We start from the raw sequence: 27,185 nt of genomic DNA on the forward strand, positions 1-27,185 counted from the left end.
AAAACACTCGTTCGACCTATACTTGAGTATTGGTTATCAGTGTGGGATCAGTACCAGATCGGGTTGACGGAGGGGATAGAGAAGAACCAAAGAAGAGCTGCGCATTGCGTCACTGGGCTATGTGGTAAGCGTGATAGAGTTACGGAGATGTTTAGCAAACTCAAGTGGCAGACTCTGAAAGAGAGGCGCTCTGCATTGTAGTGTAGCTTGCTGTCCAGGTTTCGAGAGGGTGCGTTTCTGGTTGAGGTATCGAATATATTGCTTCCCCCTACTTATACCTCAAGAGGAGACCACGAATGTAAAATTGGAGAGATGCGAGCGCGCACAGAACTTTCCGGCAGACGTTCTTCCCGCGAACCATAAACGGCTGTAACAGGAAAGGGGGGTAATGACAGTGGCATGTAAAATGCCCTCCGCCAAACACCGTTCGGTGGCTTGCGGAGTATAAATGTAGATGTAGATGTTCGGGGGGGGGGGGGGGGGGCTACACGGTATTAGGCATGTGTACCAGTTTCTTTGCCTCTTTAGCGTATAACAGTGAACTACAGAACGCCCCCCTCTTGCGTTATCTGCCACTGGAGATAGCCGAGCATTTCTGTGATGCTTTAGCGCTACCTAAATGGATCTGTAAAGAAATGCATTGCTCTTCTTTGAACCTCTAATCAAATGTGCCGCAGGGTCTTCTCTATTTCTTTTATCCTACCCGGTATGGACGGCAAATTGACGAGCGGTATTCAAGTTTCGGTCGAACGAGGGTTTTGTAACCTACCTTCTTCTTGGGTGCACTACATTTCTCCATAAATCTTCCAATGAATTTCAGTCTATCATATGTCTATTTTTCTATTAGTTTTAAGTGGTCACCCCTCTTCCAATCGCTCCATACATGTACTCCTAGATACTGGGTGCTTATAGTTAAACTTTCACTACTTGAGTCAGTGTAAACGGAAAACTACACTCATGCTCATAAAGTAAGGATAATTGCAGAATGTGGTGGCACATATCGTAGCACTACACAAAACTGTTTCTAATTGCATAGGCACACAGAGAACACACACAACACAGATCTGTAAGTCCACAGTATTGCTGATAAGTTGAGAAAAGCATACCGAAACACATGTGCTACAATACGTCACTGTTTCCTGCGCATGTACCCAGACATCAGTATGGGATATGATCACCCTGCACACGTAACAGGCCAGACAATGGGTTGGCATACACTGGATCGGTTGGTCCAGCAGCTCCTGGCGTATAGCCTCCCATTCTTGCACCAGCGCCTGTCGGAGCTCCTGAAGTGTCCTAGGGGTTTGAAGACCTGCAGCAATACGTCGACTGAGAGCATCCCAGACGTGCTCAATGCGGTTGAGGTCTGGAGAACACGCAGGCCACTCCATTCGCCTGATATCTTCTGTTTCAGGGTAACCCTTCACGATAGCAGCTCGGTGGGGCTGTGCGTTACCATCTTTCAGGAGAAAGGTGGGACCCACTGCACCCCTGAGAAAGCGGACATACTGGTGCAAACTGACGTCCCGATACACCTGGCCTGCTAGTTCTTCTGTCAAAGACATGCAGGGGTGTACGTGCACCAATCATAATCCCACCCCACACCATCAAACCACAACCTCCATACGTGCCCCTTTCAAGGATATTAAGGGATTGGTATCTGGTTTCTGGTTCACGCCAGATGAAAACCTGGTGAGAATCACTGTTCAGGCTATACCTGGACTCGTCTGTGGACATAAACTGGGACCACTGTTCCAATGACCATGAACTGTGTCCTTGACACCAGGCTTTACGGACTCTCCTGTGACCAGGGTTCAGTGGAACACACCTTGCGAGTCTCCAGGTGAATAACCCATGTCCATCCAGTCGTCTGTAGACTGTGTGTCTGGAGACAACTGTTCTAGTGACTGCAGTAAGGTCTCGAGCAAGGCTACCTGGAGTACTCCGTGGCCATCTGTGGGCACTGATAGTGAGATATCGGTCTTCTTTTGGTGTTGTACCCTGTGGACGTCTCGTACTGTAGCGCCTGGACACATTTTCTGTCTGATGGAATCGTTGCCATAATCTTGAGATCACACTTTGTGGCACACGGAGGGCCCGTGCAATAACCTGCTGTGTTTGACCAGCTTCCAGTCGCCCTAGTCTTCTACCCCTCATAACGTCATCAATATGCGTTCTTTGAGCCATTTTCAACAACAGTCACCATTAGCACGTCTGAAAACGTCTGCATACTTATTCGCTGCACCGTACTCTGACATGCAGCAACACATCTCTGCGTATGTGGACTGCTGTCAGCACCACCGTGTGACGGCCGCAGGTCAAATGCACTGGATGGTCATACCCTGATGTGATTTAAACATGCAAACCGCCCACCAAAGCGTTGTTTCACCATGTATCAGCATTATCCTTTATTTATGAGCATAAGCATATTTACCGGAAGGGTACCTAACCTTACAGGAATAACCTTCAGACTGTGTACTGCAGGCTTTGCGTTGTTAGCAGTGTTAGTGTCATGACTTGACGTTAAGTACCGGTAATGGTACGGCGATGTAGAGTTGAAACACAAGTATTAGTATGCATTACAGTTGCAAACAGTCAACGTGGGTCTGCACGAGTCGAGCAGAACTTTGCTCGTAAAGCTGCTTTATCAAAAGAACGATATTATTGCTGCTGCTCTTCGTGACTATCGTTGCACTGCTCATGAGGTAACTCAGTTACTCCGTAACACCTCTGGAGGAAACCGAATCATTGATGACATTGGTGGTTGAAGACGGGTATGGCGAGGGAAGTAGCCAACGTCCCACATAAGATGTTTCAAGCACCAATAGAGCAATCTATAGTGCAGTTCCAGGCTGTCGTGAGTGTAGACGTTCGTCACACTGAGCAAGCACGAAGGAATTATCCGAATGAGACGGAAATCGGTGGACGTAATGTACATGTAGAGACAAACATATGATTACAATTTAAAAAAAAACTGGACGATTTAGTCAAGAGAAAGATCTTCACACGTTTAACCAGTCTACAACTTGTTGGTACGAGGTGGAATCCAAAATTTTCGGGACTGGTGCTGTCATCTGGGAAGTAGGTGTAGTAGATCTTCGCACCGATAAGTGGCGACAGCTCATATCTTATGAGTCAGTGTGCGGAGTGGCATTCAGCTGGGAGAAGGTGTTGCGTGTCCACAGTGATTTCCGTAATACTCTATGTTTGGTGTGTGGCAATTTTACAATGGATCCGCGAACAGAACAGCGCTTGTGTATCAAATTCCGTGCGAATCTGGGGAAAAGTGCTACGGACACCCTTGCAACGATTCAACAAGTGTTTGGGGGACAGAGCATGAACTATACGTGTGTGTTTGAGTGGCACGCAAAGTTCACGGCCGGCTGTACAGGCTTCGAAGATGATGCTCACACTGGAAGGCCGGTTAGCCGTACAACGCCGGACATCGTTGCAAATTTCAGCAATTGGTTCGTGCGGATCGACGTCGACCCATTCAAGACCTTGCGGATGAAGTGGGTATTGGTTATGGGACATGTCAACGAATGGTGACTGATGAATTGGGCGTGCATCGTGTCGCCACAAGATTTGTGCCAAGGATCTTGACTGCCGATCAGAACGAACAGCATGTTGAAGTGTGCACAGACCTTTGTCAGACCGCATCTGATGAACCAACCTTCTTGTCACGTGTTACCACTGGCGACGAGAACTGGATTTACGGTTATGACCCAGAGACAAAGAAACTATAGTCCCAGTGGAAGAGCCCGGGCTCTCCAAGACCCAAAAAAGCCAGACAGGTGAAGAGCAAAGTGAAGAACATGACCATCGTTTTCTTTGATACCAAGGGAACTGTGCACGTAGAATTAGTCCCACCAAACCAAACAGTGAATTCCGCGTACTACTGTGACGTTTTGCGACGGCTCCGTGAAAACATATGGTGACGATGGCTCGAACTTTGGTGTAAAGGGCACCGGCTGCTGCATCACGACAACACGCCCTGTCACACTTTCTTGCTCACCAGGAACTTTTTGGCAAAAAACAACATGGTGGTTGTACCCCACCCGCTGTACTCGCCAGATTTGGCACCTTGCGACTTCGCGCTATGCCCAAAACTGAAACTCGAGTTGAAAGGGTGTAGGTTCGACAGTCTAGAGGGGATTCAAGAAGCATCGCTGGCGGTGATAAACACCCTCAAAGAACAGGACTTCTAGGTAATGTTTGACCAATGGCAGAAGCTCTGGGACTGGTCTGTACGTGCGGATGGAAACTATTTCGAGAGGGATGGTGACCATTAGTCCAAAGGTAAGGTTTTCAACAGATGGCAGCACCAGTCCCGAAAATTTTGGATAGCACCTTGTATACTTCCTTCCCTTATGCAAGCAGTTATTCGGCTTCGCATTGATTGATAGACTTGTTGGAACTCCTCCTTAGAGATATCATACCAAATTCTGTCTGAATGGCGCATTAGATCCTCAATATCCCGAGCTGGTTGGACGGCCCTGCTCATAATCCTCCAAACCTTCTCAATTGGCGAGAGATTCATCGACCTTGCTGGCCAAGGTAGGGTTTGGCAAGCATGACGGCAAGCAGTACAAACTCTCGCTGTGTGCAGGTGGACATTATCTTGCTGGAATGTAAGCCCAGGATGGCTTTCCATGAAGGGCAAGAGAATGGATTGTAGAATATCGTGCTGCTGTGATGTAAAGGTCCGGTGGATGAGCACCAAAGGGTGTTGCTCTGAAAAGAAATGACACCCCAGACTATCTCTCCTGTCTGTCAGGCAGTGCAGTGGGCGGCATCCAGGTTGGTGTCTCACTGCTGTCCGAGGCGTTAACAGATACGTCTTCCGCCTGGAATCTCATTGACTGGGGTAGAATTGTCTTCAGTGGTGAGTCCCGATGCCAAACGTGTTCCGATGATCAGCTGAGATGGGTCTGGAGATGCCCTGGACAGTGTTGGGAGTACCCACCATATGGCCCAACAACTGGGAGTGACGTTCTCGGTTGCCATTTCTATTCATTGCTGGATCTCTTGGAATGTTATTCATGTCACCCTTACAGCACAGCCGTACGTCGACGATATTCTACATCCCTTTTTGTTGCCCTCATTGGCAAGCCATTGTGGTCTTACATTTCAGCAAGATAATGCCCACTCGCACACAAGAAGAGTTTCTAGTGCTTCTCTTCCGCTTACCAAACTCTACCATCGCTAGCAAGCTCGTCGGATTTCTCCCCAGTTGAGAACGTTTGGAGTATTAAGAGCAGGACCCTCCAACCAGCTTTGGATTTTGGCGATCTAATGCGGCATTTGGACAGAGCTTGGCTCGATATCTTTCAGGGGGATATCCAACACGTCTATCAATCAATGCAAAGCAAAATCACTACTTGCATAAGTTCAAAGGCGAACCAATGCGTTATTAACCTGATCAGTTTGTGAAGCTCTTTTCCTTCAATAAATCATCCAATTTTTTATGAAATTGTAATCGTTTATTTGTCTGCATATGTACACAACGTCTACCAATTTCCATCCCAGTCAGATAATTCCTTCGTGGTACTCGCTTTTGCTTTTCTTTTTTCTTTTTTTTTTTGTCTTTGAAGTGTCCTGTTTTGTTCGGATTCGTTAGAACTGACATTAATCAGATTTGTTAGAACTGACATTGATACACAACTGTTAACGGTCTCACAAAACTTTCCTCACTCCACAGTGTGATCGCACGAAGTGCACAATACGGTGACCTACTGTTCAGGCTTGCTCAGACCAAACAGACTGTCATGCTCGCCAAAATCGGCATGTAATATGGGGCATTCCCGTGCCATGAGGTCTGCTCCAGTCATACTGAGATAAGTAAGGGCAGATTCGATACATTACACACAAAATCGATATCGGTACCCTCACAAGTATAATCGTTCCCTCACTCCAAGTTGTACATTGCCTTTCCAGTTTCCGCCTCTAACTGTAATGTAGTAACGCTCTTGTGGGAGTTTCACAATAGACTAACCGGTAGCTGTCAGTTGCACTATTTCTTTAACTTTTTGTGCTCTGTGATCTTCCTGTTCTTGTTAGCTTGCTAATATGTTCATATCATGATTTTTGTCCGTGTGTGATAAAAGTGAATATTATCACACCGGTAATTTGTGTATGTGTTCCTAAGTAATTCGTGACCCTGAAGACGAAATTATGTGTTCTAGATATAGGGTGTCAACAACAGATGGCGCTGCGGTCTGGGAAACTCTATAGTACGATATTTTCCACATATCCACCATGCGTAGCAATAATATGGCGTAGTCTCTGAATGAAATTACCCGAAACCTTTGACAACGTGTCTGGCGGAATGGCTTCACATGCAAATGAGATGTACTGCTTCAGCTGTTCAATTGTTTCTGGATTCTGGCGGTACACCTGGTCTTTCAAGTGTCCCCACAGAAAGAAGTCACAGGGGTTCATGTCTGGCGAATAGGGAGGCCAATCCACGCCGCCTCCTATATGTTTCGGATAGCCCAAAGCAATCACACGATCATCGAAATATTCATTCAGGAAATTAAAGACGTCGGCCGTGCGATGTGGCCGGGCACCATCTTGCATAAACCACGAGGTGTTCGCAGTGTCGTCTAAGGCAGTTTGTACCGCCACAAATTCACGAAGAATGTCCAGATAGCGTGATGCAGTAATCGTTTCGGATCTGAAAAATGGGCCAATGATTCCTTTGGAAGAAATGGCTGCCCAGACCAGTACTTTTTGAGGATGCAGGGACGATGGGACTGCAACATTGGGCTTTTCGGTTCCCCATATGCGCCAGTTCTGTTTATTGACGAAGCCGTCCAGGTAAAAATAAGCTTCGTCAGTAAACCAAATGCTGCCCACATGCATATCGCCGTCATCAATCCTGTGCAGTATATCGTTAGCGAATGTCTCTCTCAGCAATGGTAGCGGCGCTGAGGGGTTGCCGTGTTTGAATTTTGTATGGATAGAGGTGTAAACTCTGGTGCATGAGACGATACGTGGACGTTGGCGTCATTTGGATCGCAGCTGCAACACGGCGAACGGAAACCCGAGGCCACTGTTGGATCACCTGCTGCACTAGCTGCGCGTTGCCCTCTGTGGTTGCCGTACGTGGTCGCCCTACCTTTCCAGCACGTTCATCCGTCACGTTCCCAGTCCGTTGAAATTTTTCAAACAGATCCTTTATTGTATCGCTTTTCGATCCTTTGGTTACATTAAACCTCCGTTGAAAACTTCGTCTTGTTGCAACAACATTGTGTTCTAGGCGGTAGAATTCCAACAGCAGAAAAATCCTCTGTTCTAAGGAATAAACCATGTTGTCCACAGCACACTTGCACGTTGTGAACAGCAAACGCTTACAGCAGAAAGACGACGTACAGAATGGCGCGCCCACAGACTGCGTTGTCTTCTATATCTTTCACATCACTTGCAGCGTCATCTGTTGTTGAAAATTGTAACTACTGTAATTTCGAAAGTTTGTCCGCCTGAAAATGTACTGTTGTCCCAAGCATATTGCAACAAACGGTGTATTTCTATTGCTGTTCGTTTAGTTTTTATTGCCATTTCAAATATACCGGTCATTTTCGAAACACCCTGTAGCTACCCAATACCAAACAACTAGGATTTCACATGTGTTCTGGGGTGGGAGGTATCAATTTTTAATATGTTACATTGCTTAAAAGTTGTGAAATATAACCAATAACATGCCTAAAATTACAGTGATAATGCCTGTTTGAATTGTATAAGTTTTTGAGTATGCTTTTTGGGGTTTAAAACGCGCCCCAGATGTGGCAACATTTTTGGATGCCTTCCAAGTGGCCTTTCATTTTGCTTCACTTACCTTGATGGCATATTATTATCTTCTAACTGATAATGGAATTACACTCACTGAGGACAAGTACATCATCTGTAAACCTTGGTAACCTTCCTTAGCTATAAAGTATCAGCGCACATGATCACACCCTTACCTGGGAAGTTATATATTTTAGTGTCCTTCCTGCCCAGGAACCATTGCAACACAAATACCTCTCACAAACACAGTGGCAGGTCACAGCACAATAGACAAGCGCCCTCTCCTGTGGACACAATGACTGCTGTGTTGAAGGACTTGCAAGAAAACCTCACCATTGCTGTTATACTCAATCACCCCATTCCTGAGGTGCACTTAGTTTTGGTTGTTGACACCAACCAATACACTCCGCGCAGTAGTACACCAAAAAATTAACAGATATTGGCAACCTCTGAGTTTCTTTTCCCGATAGCTGGAACACGCACAGCATCCTGGAGCACTTACGACGGGGAGCTCTTAGTGACCTATGAGAGCATTCTACATTTCCATCCTCTTGTCGAGGCCTGGTCTGTTACAGTTACACTGACCACAAACCCATTGCTACACCGAGGAGAAATGCAAATAATAAACGGGTATTCATTGGACAAATATATTATACTAGAACTGACATGTGATTACATTTTCACGCAATTTGGGCGCATAGATACTGAGAAATCAGTACCCAGAACAACCACCCCTGGCCGTAATAACGACCTTGATACGCCTGGGCATTGACTCAAACAGAGCTTCGATGGCGTGTACAGGTACAGCTGCTCATGCAGCTTCAACACGATACCACAGTTCATCAACACTAGTGACTGGCGTATTGTGACGAGCCAGTTGCTCGGCCACCATTGACCAGACGTTTTCAATTGGTGAGAGATCTGGAGAATGTGCTGGCCAGGGCAGCAGTCGAACATTTTCTGTATCCAGAAAGACCCATACAGTACCTGCAACATGCGGTCGTGCATTATCTTGCTGAAATGTAGGGTTTCGCAGGGAACGAATGAAGGGTAGAGCCACGGGTCGTAAAACATCTGAAATGTAGCGTCCACTGTTCAAAGTGCCGTCATTGCGAACAAGAGGTGACCGAGACGTGTAACCAATGGCACCCCATACCATCACGCCGGGTGATACACCAGTATGGCGATGACGAATAGACGCTTCCAATGTGCGTTTCCCGTGATGTCGCCAAACACGGATGCGACCATCATGATGCTGTAAACAGAACCTGGATTCATCCAAAAAAATGACGTTTTGCCATTCGTGCACCCAGGTTCGTCGTTGAGTACACCATAGCAGGCACTACTGTCTGTGATGCAGAGCCAAGGGTAATCGCAGCCATGGTCTCTGAGCTGATAGTCGATGCTGCTGCAACCGTCATCGAACTGATCGTGCAGATGGTTGTTGTCTTGCAAACGTCCCCATCTCAGGGATCTAGACGTGGCTGCACGATCCGTTACAGCCAAGCGGATACGATGCCTGTCATCTGGACTGCTAGCGATACGAGGCCGTTGGGATCGAGCATGGCGTTCCGTATTACGCTCCTGAACCCACCGATTCCATATTCTGCTAACAGTCATTGGATCTCGACCAACGAGAGCAGCAATGACAAGATACGATAAAGCGCAATCACGATAGTCTACAATCCGACCTTTATCAAAGTCGGAAACGTGATGGTACACATTTCTCCTCCTTACACGAGTCATCACAACAACGTTTCACCAGGCAACGCCGGTCAACTGCTGTTTGTGTACGAGAAATCGGTTGGAAACTTTCCGCATGTCAGCACGTTGCAGATATTGCCACCGGCGTTAACCTTGTGCGAATGCTCTGTAAAGCTAATCACTTGCATATCACACCATCTTCTTCGTGTCGGTTAAATTTCGCATCTGTAGCACGTCACTTTCGTGGTGTAGCACTTTTAATGGCCAGTAGTGTACAATGGATGTCTGTCACATTCGTGGCGCCTACGGTATTGCAGCTACGTACTTTTGGCATAGCAACAGCCTAATGCCTGCTTTGAACTACAATGAACTTACCACTGCGCATTCTTCAGATCAAGAACTTCAACGATTACTGAATGACTCCCCCACCAGACTATGCCTGCAACTGTTGTTTGCACCTTGTCGTACGGCAGTTTTTTTGTGTGATGTATCTAGAAACAACCAGAGACCCTACATCATGGCCTCGCGGGGTAGCCGCGTGGTCTTGGGCACCTTGTCACGGTCCGCGCCGCTCCCTCGTCGGAGGTTCGAGTTCTCTCTCGGGCATGGGTGTGTGTGTCGTCCTTAGCGTAAGTTAGTGTGAGTTAGATTAAGTAGTGTGTAAGCTTAGGGACCGATGATCTCAGCAGTTTGGTCCCAACAAACCTTACCACAAATTTGCAGTTTCCTACATCATGCTTTAGTTTCGATAGAAAGCTTTTGACAGAATCCACAACATGGTGTATTCCGGGGTCAATGTCGCAGTCAAATGACTGATTGATTCGTGTGGCTTTCAGTGAGCACAGATGCATGTGCCTGGGCTAGTGCATGCTTACAGCGCCAATGCAGCGAGCTCAGACATCATGTGCACGCACATGTGGGACGTTTTCCAGCGTCAGTGATCAGGTTCTGGATTGTTCACATTGACCTAGTTGGCCCTCTTCCCCCATCTGAAAGTTACAGATCCACACTCACGGCTGTGACCAGATGCACACGGTGGGCAGAGGGTGCTCCCATCAAGGACATATCTGCTGAGATGACCACTAGGACGTTCATTGAGACCTGGTTGGCATCTTTCAGTTACCCTCTGCGCGTCACTACAGACCAAAGGCAGCAATTTGAGTGCAACCTTTTCAACGAACTATCAAAATTGTACAGTTTCCATCGCCATCATACCGCAAGCTACCGCCTGGCAAGCAGCAGCATTGTTCAGAGATGGCGCTGCGCTTTAAAAGCCACCATAATGAGCCAAAATGATGCTTAGACTCCAGTACTGCCCCTGGTTCTGCTAGAACTACGGAAGGCCTTCGAAACAGACCTGAGTTCCTCGTCAGCAGAGGTGCTCTACAGCAAAGCTCTGCACGTCCTAGCAGATTTCCTCATCCAATCACCACTGCTGGATTAGTCACAGCTTCTCCACCTGGTAACAAAATTGAGGGGCCACGTGGCATGGGTACGTCATCCTCCAGTGTTGCTCCATGGATCTAAGACGGTTTCCATGCACAAGGTGATAGCAGACTTCCCTCACCTCATGCTTCACACAGACATCGTCTGCCCAGCACTACAATGTCCATAATCCAGATCTTTCCTGGTTCTAGGGCAAGGGGAACTCACGAGGGCTATTGTCCAACATGGCAAGTGCACCAAAGTCTCCCCTGAATGCCCCCGCCAACTTGCGAAGGTGCCACTCTGACATAAGGGAACCAATTCCTCACACTCCTCTGCTTTCTCGTACGAATGCTGCAAATATGGCCTGCATTCCCAGAATCAGCTGTGTCACCTAGGAGTTATGTGTACATCACACCCAGCCAATGCATACACTAGCTGCACATACTATCAAGTTTGAATTCACCTGTATGCCCAATGCTCTGCTCTTTAGGTGGATGGGGCCTATTGGGAGTGACATAACCAACTAATTGATGCTTTTTCATTTACAAACATGGCACAGATGTGCCAACATTTTTTGGATGGGGTTGTAAGGGGACTTCATTTTCCTGACTTACTTTGATGACATACTTGTATTTTCTAAAAATGATGAGTTATATGAACATCACATATGGGCAGTGTAATAGAGGCTGACTGACTATGGAATTATGCTTAGTGAGGACAAGTGTGTTGTCAGTGAACCTGCGGTAACCTTCTTTGGCTGAAAGGTATTGGCCCATGGCACCACACCCTGGGTTGTGGACTGTTCCTTTCACTTTTAATAGCTTTTGCCCTTCCTTTTGTTGTTAGTTTTCTCATGTGTTAGCATCGTGATTTTTTTCTGTGTGTAATAAAAGTGAGTATTATCACACAGGCAATTCATGTATGTGTTTTATACACTCCTGGAAATTGAAATACGAACACTGTGAATTCATTGTCCCATGAAGGGGAAACTTTATTGACACATTCCTGGGGTCAGATACATCACATGATCACACTGACAGAACCACAGGCACATAGACACAGGCAACAGAGCATGCACAATGTCGGCACCAGTACAGTGTATATCCACCTTTCGCAGCATTGCAGGCTGCTTTTCTCCCATGGAGACGATCGTAGAGATGCTGGATTTAGTCCTGTGGAACGGCTTGCCATGCCATTTCCACCTGGCGCCTCAGTTGGACCAGCGTTCGTGCTGGACGTGCAGACCGCGTGAGACGACGCTTCATCCAGTCCCAAACATGCTCAATGGGGGACAGATGCGGAGATCTTGCTGGCCAGGGTAGTTGACTTACACCTTCTAGAGCACGTTGGGTGGCACGGGATACATGCGGACGTGCATTGTCCTGTTGGAACAGCAAGTTCCCTTGCCGGTCTAGGAATGGTAGAACGATGGGTTCGATGACGGTTTGGATGTACCGTGCACTATTCAGTGTCCCCTCGACGATCACCAGAGGTGTACGGCCAGTGTAGGAGATCGCTCCCCACACCATGATGCCGGGTGTTGGCCTTGTGTGCCTCGGTCGTATGCAGTACTGATTGTGGCGCTCCCCTGCACGGCGCCAAACACGCATACGACCATCATTGGCACCAAGGCAGAAGCGACCCTCATCGCTGAAGACGACACGTCTCCATTCGTCCCTCCATTCACGCCTGTCGCGACACCACTGGAGGCGGGCTGCACGATGTTGGGGCGTGAGCGGAAGACGGCCTAACGGTGTGTGGGACCGTAGCCCAGCTTCATGGAGACGGTTGCGAATGGTCCTCGCCGATACCCCAGGAGCAACAGTGTCCCTAATTTGCTGGGAAGTGGCGGTGCGGTCCCCTACGGCACTGCGTAGGATCCTACGGTCTTGGCGTGCATCCGTGCGTCGCTGCGGTCCGGTCCGAGGTCGACGGGCACGTGCATCTTCCGCCGACCACTGGCGACAACATCGATGTACTGTGGAGACCTCACGCCCCACGTGTTGAGCAATTCGGCGGTACGTCCACCCGGCCTCCCGCATGCCCACTATACGCCCTCGCTCCAAGTCCGTCAACTGCACATACGGTTCACGTCCACGCTGTCGCGGCATGCTACCAGTGTTAAAGACTGCGATGGAGCTCCGTATGCCACGGCAAACTGGCTGACAGTGACGGCGGCGGTGCACAAACGCTGCGCAGCTAGCGCCATTCGACGGCCAACACCGCGGTTCCTGGTGTGTCCGCTGTGCCGCGCGTGTGATCATTGCTTGTACAGCCCTCTCGCAGTGTCCGGAGCAAGTATTGTGGGTCTGACACACCGGTGTCAATGTGTTCTTTTTTCCATTTCCAGGAGTGTATGTAGACAATAGTGTTCCTACACTTTCCAACCCAATGTATCATGACGTTTTACTGTGTGCTATAGTTCTATGGAGCATATCAGGAGATTTTGTTCTATCCAAAAATCTGAACTTCGTAAGTTTATAATACAACACATTTTACTTTTCATCCTGAGCTGTAATACTCCCTAATAAATTTTGAGACTGTCAGCGCCTGCAAGGACAGCCAACTGTAAGATCTGCTTGCCAGTATTTCAGGCACTAGTAAAAACCTGGAAAAGTGGTTACCTTACTCTTCCGACTTAGTGATAACGAGAGTAAGATCACCCTGTTGGTCAGTTTCAGTTTATACACGACCGGAGTCGGTCACAGTCCAAAATTTTGTTTCTATTCTGTGATAGAGAGCCGCATTGTTTGTAAACAGCGGTGTATGCTTGCTTTGTGAAGTGGTCTAATAAGACTCAGCTGCGATGAAAATAATGTCCTGAGTAATGATGATTACTTAGCTAAGATAATGGTGTAAAAAGCTATGTAGGTAACGTCTGTTAGTGATTAAATTAATGACATACAATAATGTTAGACTTTTCCTTCATGTCATACAGTAAGTTACAAATGTCATCCAATAGTAAGCCTGTTTTGCCACAAGAGTGGTAGATTGTCAGAAGAGAGTATATGTTCTGAGTTCCATTTCGACACAATGCCACTGTGGTATAGTTAACAGGTTCATCACAGTGTGGGATTGAAATGGTGTGGTAACTGCAAACGTACTACAAAGCTGAAAGAGGAGAGAAGATTAGGGTTCAACGACCTGTCGACAACGACATTAGAGAGGAGCGCAAGCTGGGATTAAGGGAAGGTTGGACAACAACAACAACAAAAAAGAAACGGCAATGTGCCTTCAAAAGAACCGTTCTCGTATTCACCTAGACTGATTCAGGGAGATAATGGAAAAGATAATTTTGGATGGCCGGAAGCAGATATGAATCACTGTCCTTCTGAATGCGTGTCCAGTATGCTAACCACTGTGCCACCTCACTTGGTCTCAAAGTTGAAGTACGCACGGCAGTACGATTCTTCTCGGTGAAGCACTGAAATTGCACACGGATTCACCGTGAGATTCTGGCTGTGTATGGGGCAAATGAGCGTCACATTCAGCCATAGTGAAATGGTGCCTATAATTTGAACTAGGCCATACGGACGAGGGTGAATCTAATTCGGAGGAAAGGCCATCGACATCGACATCTCAGGCACGTAATAAGCCGCTCACGTTTAGTGTACACAGTAGAGATCAGAAAACCCTTACCTTCCAATTCAAGTCGCTCGAGAAACTCGCGGGCCCTGTTGCCCCAGTTTTTCTTGCGCTGCTTTGTCAGGTGTTTCGGGACTTATCTTGAACACAGTATCCTGTATCCCACAGTTTCTGCGAGTGTCTCGTGTAGGAGAGTTCTGGACATATTGCAGGTATTTTACCCATTGTCAATGAGTGGTCTTCAAGAACAGTTTTCTCGATTTTTTGCACCAACCCACCAATCGAAACTGAATTTCTTCCACTACTCTGGTAGTCATGTTATTTGCTCTACCTCCACTAAATTCCCTACACTACATAAACACTCGCCGGCCGGAGTGGCCGAGCGGTTCTAGGCGCTACAGTCTGGAACCACGCGACCGCTACGGTCGCAGGTTCGAATCCTGCCTCGGGCATGGATGACTGTGGTGTCCTTAGGTTAGTTAGCTTTAAGTAGTTCTAAGTTCTAGGGGACTGATGACCTCATAACTTAAGTCCCATAGCGCTCAGAGCCATTTGAACCAACTTAAACACTCGTTCTGTTGATAATATCATGGCCATAAACTGTTTTGATTCGCGAAAAAAATTAGGGAGGTGTTATTCCTTCCGAGAGTGGGAAGCGGATCACAGCACACTTGGAGGGATTTATTGCCGATACCTTGCACCCAACTGGACACTACAATGGGAGCTTACATCCTACTGTGTTCCTGCAATGCTCATTCTGGCCAGGGGATTTCTCCCTGCCATTCAGAGTTGCCAACACTCAGAAAACAAAAACAAAAACACACACATCCCGTGGTGTTCACAGTGCACTTGCTTACTGAACATGCCTCCTACATACTGCTGAACAGGTCCCCGGTATTCACCTGTAGACGCGCGGGTTGGCCGTGCGATCTGCGGCGTGTTGTCACGGTTCTCGCGGCTCCCCCGTCGGCGGTTCGAGTCCTCCCTCGGGCAGAGGTGTGTGTGTTGACCTTAGCATAAGTTTAAGTTGGATTCAGTAGTGCGTAAGCTTTATAAGGATCACGCAAGGGCTCGTGGGAGAACATACTTCGATTACAGTCAAACTGGCAGCAAGTGCTACGCCACCGTTAAACACCCAAACTGCTAATAGCATAGCTTAATGCTATGCGGAGTAAACTTATATATTCGGAGCTCCCACTGGTCCTACGTGAACTGAAAAGTGACATCTTGTGCATGCAGGAGTCCTACACCAGACAAGGGCATATCCCCAACTTTACTCAAAGTGAGGTGACAGTTGCGGGGGGGACAGGCTGTAAGACATTTGTCATAATCTTAAACAAAGAAATACATCCAGTCAAAATTACAGAACTCTGTTCCGAGCACCTAGTTACAGTTGAAGTCACACACAAGGGGGATACTTGGATCAATGCGTCGCTGTACGCCCAATTCTGTCATTGCATCAAACCATACGCAGACCTCATCAGAGATGTTGCGCAATACGCTGGCAACAAGAAACTTCTCGTCTGTGCAGGCATAAATGCCAGATCAACCTTGTGGCATTCAGACAGAACTGACGACAGAGGTAGAATAATAAATGACATTATCCAGGAAAACAGACTACATGTACTCAACAAGGAAGGACATCACCCGACTCACATCGGGCACAGCGGTCATTCATCAAACATAGACATCACCCTCGTTAATAATGCCGCCATCAACCACGTACGAGCCTGGACCGTACATGACTAGATCACTGCTAGCGGCCACAACATCATCACACTAACCTTAAGTGGTACACCAAACGTCAACACAGAAACACAACCAAAAAGACTATTATTTGACAAAACAGACTGGGGCAGGGTCAGACTAAAAATACATGAGCACACACCGCAAGACATCACCGGCGGTGTTGATTACAGAGCACACATGCTGACAGATATCATCAAACACACAGAACACCTGCATACCCACACAAAGACTGACAAAACACTAAAACATTTCCTGGACTACACAATTAACACGACTCAAACAAGACTCAAAACGTAAACTTAAACTTTACCAACGAGCAATTTCAGATAGAGAAAGAGAATTACGACCACACGACTACCGGCTTGCCAAGGACAAATACAAACGTGAGCTGAATAAGACCAGGAAAGACCATTGGAATAACCATGTAGCAGCACAAACACAACTAAACATTTTGGGGGGAACCATACAAAATCGTGACAGAGAAAATTAAAAGCCCACTGGTTCAGGGAACGCTGCGACAGGAGGATGGTGGGATGACTAAGGGCTGGAGGCGCACAGCGGAGTTCCTGCTGAGCAAACTCCTGCCTGACGACATCGCAAACACAGACACACCACAATATGGAGCACTGAGACGCGAAGTAGACGAAGTATACACCACACCAACCGTCACCTGTCCATTTGCGAAGGAAGAAGTGGCGACATCGATCTCAGAACTCAAAAACAAAAAGGCGCCTGGACCGGATGGTATCCACTCTGAGGTACTGAAACAAATTGCACCGCAGATCATCCCGTTTCTTACAACGTTGTTAAACGATGCATTAAGGCTGGGCCGTGTGCCTGCAGTGTGGAAGACCTCGAAGGCTGTTATCATCAAAAAGGCTCCAGACAAAGACCCATCAGACCCCAAGTCATACAGACCAATTTGCCTTATCAATACACTCGGTAAAGTACAAGAAAAACTACTCTGCAAAAGACTACAAGCACACCGAACACTACAGGGACTGACATCACACCAATACGGCTTCAGGGAAGGGAAATCTATAGACGACGCAATTAACAGAGCACTCCAAATAGTACACGACACACCCTCCAAATACACACATGCAATTATGATAGACATCTCAGGTGCCTTCGACAACTTCTGGTGGCCGGCCTTGTTCAAGAGGCTCAGACACCTGCAGGTACCAGAGTCTGTGTAACACGGGTTCACAGGTAGATGCCGTGTTTCTTGACTTCCGCAAGGCGTTTGACACAGTTCCCCATAGTCGTTTAATGAACAAAGTAAGAGCATACGGACTATCAGATCAATTGTGTGATTGGATTGAGGAGTTCCTAGATAACAGAACGCAGCACGTCATTCTCAATGGAGAGAAGTCTTCCGAAGTAAGAGTGATTTCAGGTGTGCCGCAGGGGAGTGTCATAGGACCGTTGCTATTCACAATATACATAAATGACCTGGTGGATGACATCGGAAGTTCACTGAGGCTTTTTGCAGATGATGCTGTGGTGTATCGAGAGGTTGCAACAATGGAAAATTGTACTGAAATGCAGGAGGATCTGCAGCGAATTGACGCATGGTGCACGGAATGGCAATTGAATCTCAATGTAGCGAAGTGTAATGTGATGCGAATACATAGAAAGATAGGTCCCTTATCATTTAGCTACAAAATAGCAGGTCAGCAACTGGAAGCAGTTAATTCCATAAATTATCTGGGAGTACGCATTAGGAGTGATTTAAAATGGAATGATCATATAAAGTTGATCGTCGGTAAAGCAGATGCCAAGACTGAGATTCATTGGAAGAATCCTAAGGAAATGCAATCCGACAACAAAGGAAGTAGGTTACAGTACGCTTGTTCGCCCAATGCTTGAATACTGCTCAGCAGTGTGGGATCCGCACCAGGTAGGGTTGATAGAAGAGATAGAGAAGATCCAACGGAGAGCAGCGCGCTTCGTTACAGGATCATTTAGTAATTGCGAAAGCGTTACAGAGATGATAGATAAACTCCAGTGGAAGACTCTGCAGGAGAGACGCTCAGTAGCTCGGTACGGGCTTTTGTTGAAGTTTCGAGAACATACCTTCACCGAAGAGTCAAGCAGTATATTGCTCCCTCCTACGTATATCTCGCGAAGAGACCATGAGGATAAAATCAGAGAGATTAGAGCCCACACAGAAGCATACCGACAATCCCTCTTTCCACGTACAATACGAGACTGGAATAGAAGGGAGAACCGATAGAGGTACTCAGGGTACCCTCCGCCACACACCGTCAGGTGGCTTGCGGAGTACGGATGTAGAGTAGATGTAGAATCGTTTCATGGACTATTGCAGAGACAGAACGGTCATTTGGCAAATGAACGACCAGAAAGTGATTAAACGAATTACAAAAGGCCATCCACAAGGGTCGATCTGCGACCCCATCTTCTGTGACATAGTTATAGAACCGCTCCTACAGTTACTAGAGGAGCACATCTTGACAGATGGAGTTGTCGCTTATGCTGATAATCTACTCGTCGTAGTTTCAGCAAACAACCGTGCCCAGCTAGAAGAAAGAGCCAATGGAACACTTCGGACAATAACCCAATGGTGCATAGATAATAAATTAAAGCTAGCAGGAAACAAAACAACTTCTACATTACTAAAGGGTATCCTGCGCAGGAAACCAATAGACAAAATCGGGGACACAAACATAAAAAGACTATCAGTCGCACGCTATCTAGGAGTACACATTGACGAACGATTGAACTTCCACGAACACATGCGAATATGCACACACAAAGCAGAAAAGATATTACACAAACTGGCTAGGCTAAATTAGGAACAATTTAGACTACCCCTGTCAGTCACACGAACATACCATTGCGCTCTCTTCGAGTCACCACTATGCTTTGCTGCCAATACGTGGGCCCAGAGATTAAATCTCTCTACCAACAGCACCATTGTACGTCGAGGGCAAAGAAGTGTTCTACTTCGACTAACAGGGGCATTCAACACAACATCAAATGACGCACTATGTGTCGTCATGGGAATCTTCCCCGTAGATATCACCATCAGGTACCGCGCAGCAACGTACTGGCTTAGGATGGGGAGAATAGACCAGGTTCGGCAGATCACTGATGCACCGATTGAGACAACATGCCAACTCAGAGCATGGCGAGTGGATACCTGGCAGAGCGAGTGGGCCAACAGCGATAAGGGCCGCCGTGTATACAACTTCTTCCCTGACATCCGGGAAAGACTAAAACTAAAACATATCGATCCCAGCCGCGGTATGGTACATTTCATCACAGGACACGACCCTTATCCCACGCACCTGTACCGCGTAAGTCTGCAGCAGACTAATAGATGCATATGCGGGGAAGAAGGTTCCCCTGAACATACTGTCTTCTTCTGCGGACAACGCACGAACACAAGACACACGGTACACATAAATCGCCTGAACACACAGAAGGTACTACATGCTGTAATACGCGACTCGGAGAGGTGTACTGAACTCAACAAACTAACTGACGAAATCTCGAAGATCCGACAAATAGAATACTTGCAAATAGAATACAAACAAACATCATGATGCCCAGGGGGACACAGCAAGTCGGTCCAGATATGATTAGCACCACGAGTGGTGAAGAAGAAACAGATACAGACCAGGACACCAACACAGATATTGAAGCGTCCAGCGCGGATGATCCATAGTGTCAACCGAGTCCACTTCAAAGAACAGTCAGGAACAACGGACAAGAGGTACACAAGTCACACACAATCCTAATAACAGATTGCACCTTATATGTAAATAGTTAACAGGACCTCCATGTCTAATAGAGCTTAAAGCTAGGTATCTCTTCGAGGGACCTACGCCTTCCGTTAAGAGGCAGCGCACGGCCTGGATGGAAGGATCTTAATTGTGGTTCCTCTCTTTTGAGCCCAACCCGACAGATACCTATGGTAGATCTGGGAAAACCACCGTTCAGGTCGTGTTGTCGGAGAGGCCGGGAGGTGCTTGCGCCAGATGTACTCTACTAGGAGCCTTGTAGGCTCAACACAAACCGTTAGCGTCATTACCTTTATTACTGTTACCACAAGAACCATTTCATTAGCAACTTTGAGCCAAGTGCAAAATCAGTTACCTCTCTATTGTATATCGTAAATAGTTTAGCAGGCTGGACATGGAGGTCTTATTCTTAGTTTCTAGCTTTAACGTACCCTAATCTCTTCTAGTTAAGTTAGTTTTTAGGATGGTAGATGTTAAAGGCAATATGAGTGATGGCCAGCGTCTTTAGGGTCACTCCAAGACCCGGGCCGCCGCCCACAACCAGCTGACGGGCAATATTATACCTGTCTCTTCTCTATTCAATTCTCTACCTTCCTTCTTTCTAAATATTTAATTCAGTTTTGTTTATTAATATCTCACTTGATTTTGTATTAGTTATAAGATTATCTAATGCAGCACAAAAAAAGATATCAAATGGCTGTAAACAAATAGAGCCCGCTTCCACGTGGCGAGACACGGGCAACGGTGTGAGTGGGGACGGGAGCCGGTGTGGTGTTACTTTCAGTCACACCGGACCCTGGACCCAGTCACAGCGGCTAAGTGGCAACATACGACTCACCGTAAGAAATTAGACGGTGGGTCGTAAAAAATAAGCAGCTAGAAAAAAAAGTGCGTAAGCCTAGGGATCGATGATCTCAGCAGTTTGGTCCCATAGTCCTTACCACAAATTTCCAAAAAAAAAATGTTCACCTGTGCTACAGACGCAGCGTGTCCTTAGACCGGCTGTGGTGGTAACGCTGCCGCGCCATTTGACAAATAACAAGTTGTGTTTGATCAGAGTATAATGTGAGAAACCAACCGATGGATGGTGCATCCTAAATGCGTATGTCCTGTTCGCGAACTGGATGTTGCGTCCCTAGCAAGAACGTGAGGTAGTGTTGGTGCTGGGTGGCAGCAGCGGCGGCCCACGTAACAGCGCCGTGGCCGGCTTGCCCGCAGGTGGGGGCGCGCGGGGTGGTGGCGGCGGAGGCGTGCTACCCCAAGGTGCTGAGGATGGCGCCCCAGCTGCCCCACAGCCCGCCGGGCGACCTGCAGTGCGCCGACGTGCCCGACCTCGCCACCGTCGTCTTCATGGAGGGCGACCGCAAACGGTCAGTCACCGCCACCTGCACGCTACAGCTCGCTCCGCCGAGATTCCACCCACTCCACACGACTGTACCTTCCACATTAACAACGGCCACACGAAACCAACTACAGGGTGGCGCACGAAATCTGTTACCGTTTTGTTTTTGAATATAATCTTTATTGTCAATACAATCTGAAAGGAACATATACTACAATGAAGAGCTGTTCGTGTAGATTTGTTCTAACTCAGCACATGCTCAATAAGTCCACCATCTCGTTCCCTAACTTCCTTTTTTTTATTGTTTATTTGGCCTTTGAGTGTGTACTCAATTTGGCCATCGACAACACATAGTGACAATGTACACATAATTGAATAAACAAATACAGAAATGCATATTTACCAGAATAAAAAGCTTTACTGTTACAGTTTTGTACATAATGTTTTAAAAATTGAATCGAATTGAATTGGAAAATACTTAAAAGTATCTTGGCTTACAATTCACACCAATTCTGAAATATCTTCATCAGCAAGACATATTTATAATTTAAGTACACCATTAAAACCTACAGATTGTCACCAGTACTCTTGATGAAGTTAACTATCACTTTATATAGACGAACGCCTTCAGTACACAAAAGAGAAGAAGCTGATTGAGGAAGATGGTAGCCCATACTCAGCAATGTCTTCAGAAAGACCAACCGTTCACGGTAAAATTTGGGGCACATAAATGAGATGTGGTTGACATCAGCTTCCGACTCAGGATCACACTCACATGCTGGTGAACTGTAAACGTTGCTCCGATGTAGATGTTGTGGGAAAGAGGCATGATTGAAGCGGAGTCTTATGACGGTAGAAATCGTGGATCGGTCCAGATGTGTCCTCATGAACCACGGCTGTGAAGGAATCCGAGGTTGTAGCACTGCGTAATAACCACCTTTTGTCTGTTGAGAAACGTTCCACGTTTCCTGCCATTGTTGTCTTGCGTGATCCTTGACTTCACGTAAGTAGTCTGTATAAGGAAGGTGCAGATCCAGGACGGTGCCTAAGGTTGCCGCTTGTGTGGCTAATGCATCAACTTCATCATTATAGAGGATACCAGAGCGGGAAGGTACCCACAGCAAATGGATCGTCCGGCCTGTGCGTGTGCTGCGAATATATTCAGATATCACATCCAAGATATAACTGTTGGTTGTTTTGTTCCATCGACTGTACTGAATGTTTTTAAGAACGCTTTGCGAGTCAGGTACTATCAATATCTTGGGGAAGGAAGTGCTAGAGACAAACTTAAGTGCTTCCAAAACTGCCGCTGTTTCCGCCGTAAAAATAGAAGTGTTCGTAGGTAGTTTGAAGGTTTTGCGGATCTGGATCTGAGGGCAGAAAAAAGCGCATCCTGTACACTCTTCTTGCGGAATTTTGGAGCCACCGATATATACACAGAGAAAACCCGGCCATTGTGCTTGAACGAGACGAGTGAAGCCAACATTGACATTAGTACTGTCCAGCCAGATCTTACTTAAATAATGGACTGGGATCTGGGAGGAGAGCGTTTGAAGATCATATTCAAAAACAGGTAGATGCGCTGAACGCCGTATAGAATGTATGACAGGTGACCAAGTGTCAAAGCTGGCACAAGCGGCTGGCACTTTATTCCTTCTGTGGGATACAATCCACAGTCGATAAATGCAGTCTCTACTTTGATAGACGTTAGTGATTACCCTACGGCACATGTCTTCCGTAATTTCACTGCAAGCTTGAAGAATAAGTCTTCGGAGCTCCATTAAATCCCGTGGAGGTTTCGGGAAATGTTTTCCCTTTAGGTACCCCCAAAGAAAAAAGTCACATGGATTGAGGTCTGGACTACTGTGGGGCCAATTTTGTCCGTCATTGAAGGGTCCTGGAAACCTGAGTGAAATGATCCGCATGTCGAAATGTTCGTGTAAAAACTCCAACACAGTGTTGGCAGTATGTGGCCTTGCTCCATCTTGCATGAACCACTGCGTGTTGAAGGGCAAGGCAGTAGCAAGAAGCTATGGAATGACGCTGTTGTGAAGCATGCTCAAATAACGCTCGCTGTTCACAGTTTCTTCAAAGAAAAAGGGTCCAGTAAGTCCGTGACTGGAAATTGCTGCCCACGCCGTAATCCTCGGAGCATAATGTTGTCGTTCATGAAGCACTTGTGGGTTTTCAGTGGCCCAAAAGCGTACATTTTGTTTGTTAACCACACCGTCTAAATGAAAATGCGCCTCGTCTGAAAACCAAACGTTGTTGAGAGTTTCTTCCCTATCCTCCGCCCACTGAGCAAACAGGAGTCTCTGCTGCTTGTGTTCTTCAGTGAGCTTCTGTGCACACGTCATCTTGTATAGGCACATATGGAGGTCACTTTTAAGAATGCGTTGAACGCAGAGTCTGGATATTCCCAGTTTCACTGCTGCCTTTCTACACGATTTCCCGGGACTTCTCTGCACAGCAAATCGTACCGCTTCAATACTCTCCGGCGAACAAACAGGCTTAGGCCGACGTCGTTTCGCTTCCAATACTGTTCCTTCCTGTACAAATTTATCGTACAACCTGTGGATGGTCTTCTTGCTAGGGACCCATCGTGTGTTAAACTGTTGTCGAAAACGCCTCTGAGTCACAACAAGGCTTTTCGTTTCCTGAAAAAGTAACACAATTGCTGATCGTTGCTGTGTCGTCAGTCTTCCATTGTCAGCCATTGCTGCTTACTAGTCTCCTAGCGGAAGTATCGTGAATTACACGTCATTTCGTAACTCATTTGTTTTTCCAAGCTCTGCTGGTAGTGCTGTAGAGATCCCAGCAGGATATCTAATGTGCGTCGTTAATTGTGAAAGAAACAATTGGTAACACATTTCGTGCGCCACCCTGTAAATGCAAATTCCGTGCAGTTTGTTCGTTTACCTGTATTACTATGCAAAGACAAAGCGTTGTTTAACGTTGTTTCCAAAAATGTCGAAAAGTTCTTGACCGATTTACTTTAATGTCCATTGATACATTGTGGGCTTATACTTGGGTGCCCCGTTGGTCTTTGCACCCTTATCTTACTTTTAACTTGTTCCATCCCCCAACCACTTATCGCGATACAGCTTGCTATGTCTCAGTTCCTTTTTGGAAGGGTTCGTCATTTTACAGATGGTCGATAGTGTGATACCTTATACTGCCAGGGAAACAGTATTACACCAGCTGACCCGGGGAACTCTGTTCCGCCTTAAAGCCAATAAATAATCAGATTTGGGATGTTAAGTTCAACTTTTATTAGGAAATACAAAAAATTAAGTATTTTTGGTGCATAGCTTCCATTCTTCAATTAAGTACCTTGTAATACACGACATTTTTTGTTTTATTATCAGGCGCAAGAAGAAACAACGCTGATGGTCTTCCGCCATGTTGAACTATGATATTGATATTCACCATTCAATGTATTTATCATTTTGATATTAAAATAATATCCACCTTCTCCTTGCCAAAACATCAGCGGGTATTGCAACGTGTCATATGAACGATGTGTTTCAGATATTCGTTGCACTTGCCCAGATTGGTGAGAGATCTGGACAATATGCTGGCCAGGGCAGCAGTCTAACATTTTCTGTATCCAGAAAGCCCGTACAGGACCTGCAACATGCAGTCGTGCATTATCCTGCTGAAATGTAGGGTTTCGCAGAGATCGAATGAAGGGTAGAGCCACGGGTCGTAACACATCTGAAATGTAGCGTCCACTGTTCCAAGTGCCGTCAATGCGAACAAGAAATGACCGAGACGTGGAACCAATGGCACCCCATACCATCACGCCGGGTGATATGCCAGTATGACCCGGGTGATACGCCAGTATGGCGATGACGAATACACGCTTCCAATGTGCGTTCACCGCGATGTCGCCAAACACGGATGCGATCACCATGATACTGTAAACAGAACCTGGATTCATCCGAAAAAATGACGTTTTGTCTTTCGTGCACCCAGGTTCGTCGTTGCGTACACCATCGCAGGCGCTCCTGTCTGTGATGCAGCGTCGAGGGTAACGGCAGCCATGGTGACCGAGCTGTTAGTCCATGCTGCTGCAAACGTCGTCGAACTGTTCGTGCAGGTGGTTGTTGTCTTGCAAGCGTCCCCATGTGTTGACCCAAGGATCGAGACGTGGCTGCATGATCCGTTACAGTCATGCGGATGTCGCGATACGATATACGACAATCGCGATAGGCTACAATCGGATCTTTATCAAAGTCGGATACGTGGTGGTAGGCATTTCTCCTCCTTACATAAGGCATCACAACAACGTTTCACCAGGCAACGCTGGTCAACTGCTGTTTGTGTATGAGAAATCGGTTGGAAAATTTCCTGATGTCAGCAGGTTGTAGGTGTTGCCACCGGCGCCAACCTTGTGCTCTGAAAAGCTAATCATTTGCATAGCACAGCATCTTCTACCCGTCGGTTAAATTTCGCGTCTGTAGCACGTCATCTCCGTGGTATAGCAATTTTAATGGCCTGCAGTGTATCTTAACGTGGGCGGTGAGTACTTTTGAATGGATCCATGCAATGGTCCTAAAGACGTTCGGTTTTCGTATGACTGTCCCATGTATTACAAGTCCTTAGCAAAATATATACAGGGATGAATGAATGTACGTGCCGGAATGCGACTCTATCGCAGATCGCTATTGCAGTCAGTACATTTGGGTACACGGTTTGTATAGTGCACTAGTTGCGAAGACAGTCCTAGGTTCGTCTTTTGCACCAGCGTGCATTTGAACTAGTCACAAATGTTCATATTGCTTATGCGACATAAACATATTCATGCGAACTTGTTCCTGTTAAACTATTCCAGAAAAATTACGTTTACAGATGAAAAGAAAAAGAACTAACTTATGACAAGTAGTAGGTTTTAGTACGATTGAGTTGAGCTATGGGTATGTGTCAATATCGTACTCAAAAAATTCTTCCGTTGTGTTTATAATGAGAAGATGAACAAATAAGGAAAAACGGCTGCAAAAATAAACGAAACTATGCTGTGATTATAGGTGAAAATTTTAAATAAAAACTTTTAATAGAACACTTTTTTAAAACTTGCTGAAAAGTATAAAATAATTCCCCTAGCCCTAAACACATTCCTAATTCCATACAGGTAGTTCTGAAAAATTTTGCTTATGAATTTTTTAATAGCTATGGCAATACTTGTAAAATCTGAAACGAAAAAATTGGCACGTTGCAAGAGTTAATAGCAAAGGAAGTGCAGAGCATCTGTCGTTGAGAAAAATCACGCTACAGTACCCATCATTTGCAGTCCAGTAAAACTGTTAGTGACTTAAGTGAATTATTCATGCATCAATATTGTGTTCATGCGGCTCACGTTTTTCGCTTTAAATTTTACAAGTGTAGTCATAGCTATTAAAAAATCCACGAGCACAAATTTCCAGGACTCTCTCTATGGGGATGGGAATCTACTGGGGCTAGAAAAATCTACTTTATACTTTTTAATTCGTTTTAAAAACGCGTTACATTAAAAAGTTTTTTATTCAAATGATTATTTTCTGTTATTTTAGTCTTCTGTGTTGAAATTTTTCTAAATCGATTTCATCCCTTTTCATGAGAATACAACAGAGATATATGGTAAATTTCAGGTATGTTTCAGTTTCTCTTCACTTGAATCAACGGATACATTGTTTCTTCTCGTGAAAAGACCGTGAAGGTAAAAATGAGATAGATTCGAGTTCACACTAAAGCTCACGAACAATCGTTCTTACAGCGGAACATTCATGACTGAAACAGGATGAGGGACAAATAGCAATGGCACACAAGGTACCCTCCGT

General features: G+C 46.3%; 1 protein-coding gene across 1 annotated transcript in view; it reads left to right on the plus strand.

Annotated features, from left to right (window-relative positions):
* Window positions 1-27,185, plus strand: part of LOC126278002 (medium-chain acyl-CoA ligase ACSF2, mitochondrial-like) — a 272,719-nt gene that overhangs the window by 115,492 nt on the left and 130,042 nt on the right. Inside the window, exon 4 of the mRNA XM_049977692.1 lies at window positions 21,243-21,394. Coding sequence (XP_049833649.1) covers window positions 21,243-21,394 — 152 coding nt within the window. The remainder of the gene's footprint in view (window positions 1-21,242; window positions 21,395-27,185) is intronic.

The sequence above is a fragment of the Schistocerca gregaria genome, chromosome 6 (genome assembly GCF_023897955.1).
Source record: "Schistocerca gregaria isolate iqSchGreg1 chromosome 6, iqSchGreg1.2, whole genome shotgun sequence".
Taxonomy (NCBI): domain Eukaryota; kingdom Metazoa; phylum Arthropoda; class Insecta; order Orthoptera; family Acrididae; genus Schistocerca; species Schistocerca gregaria.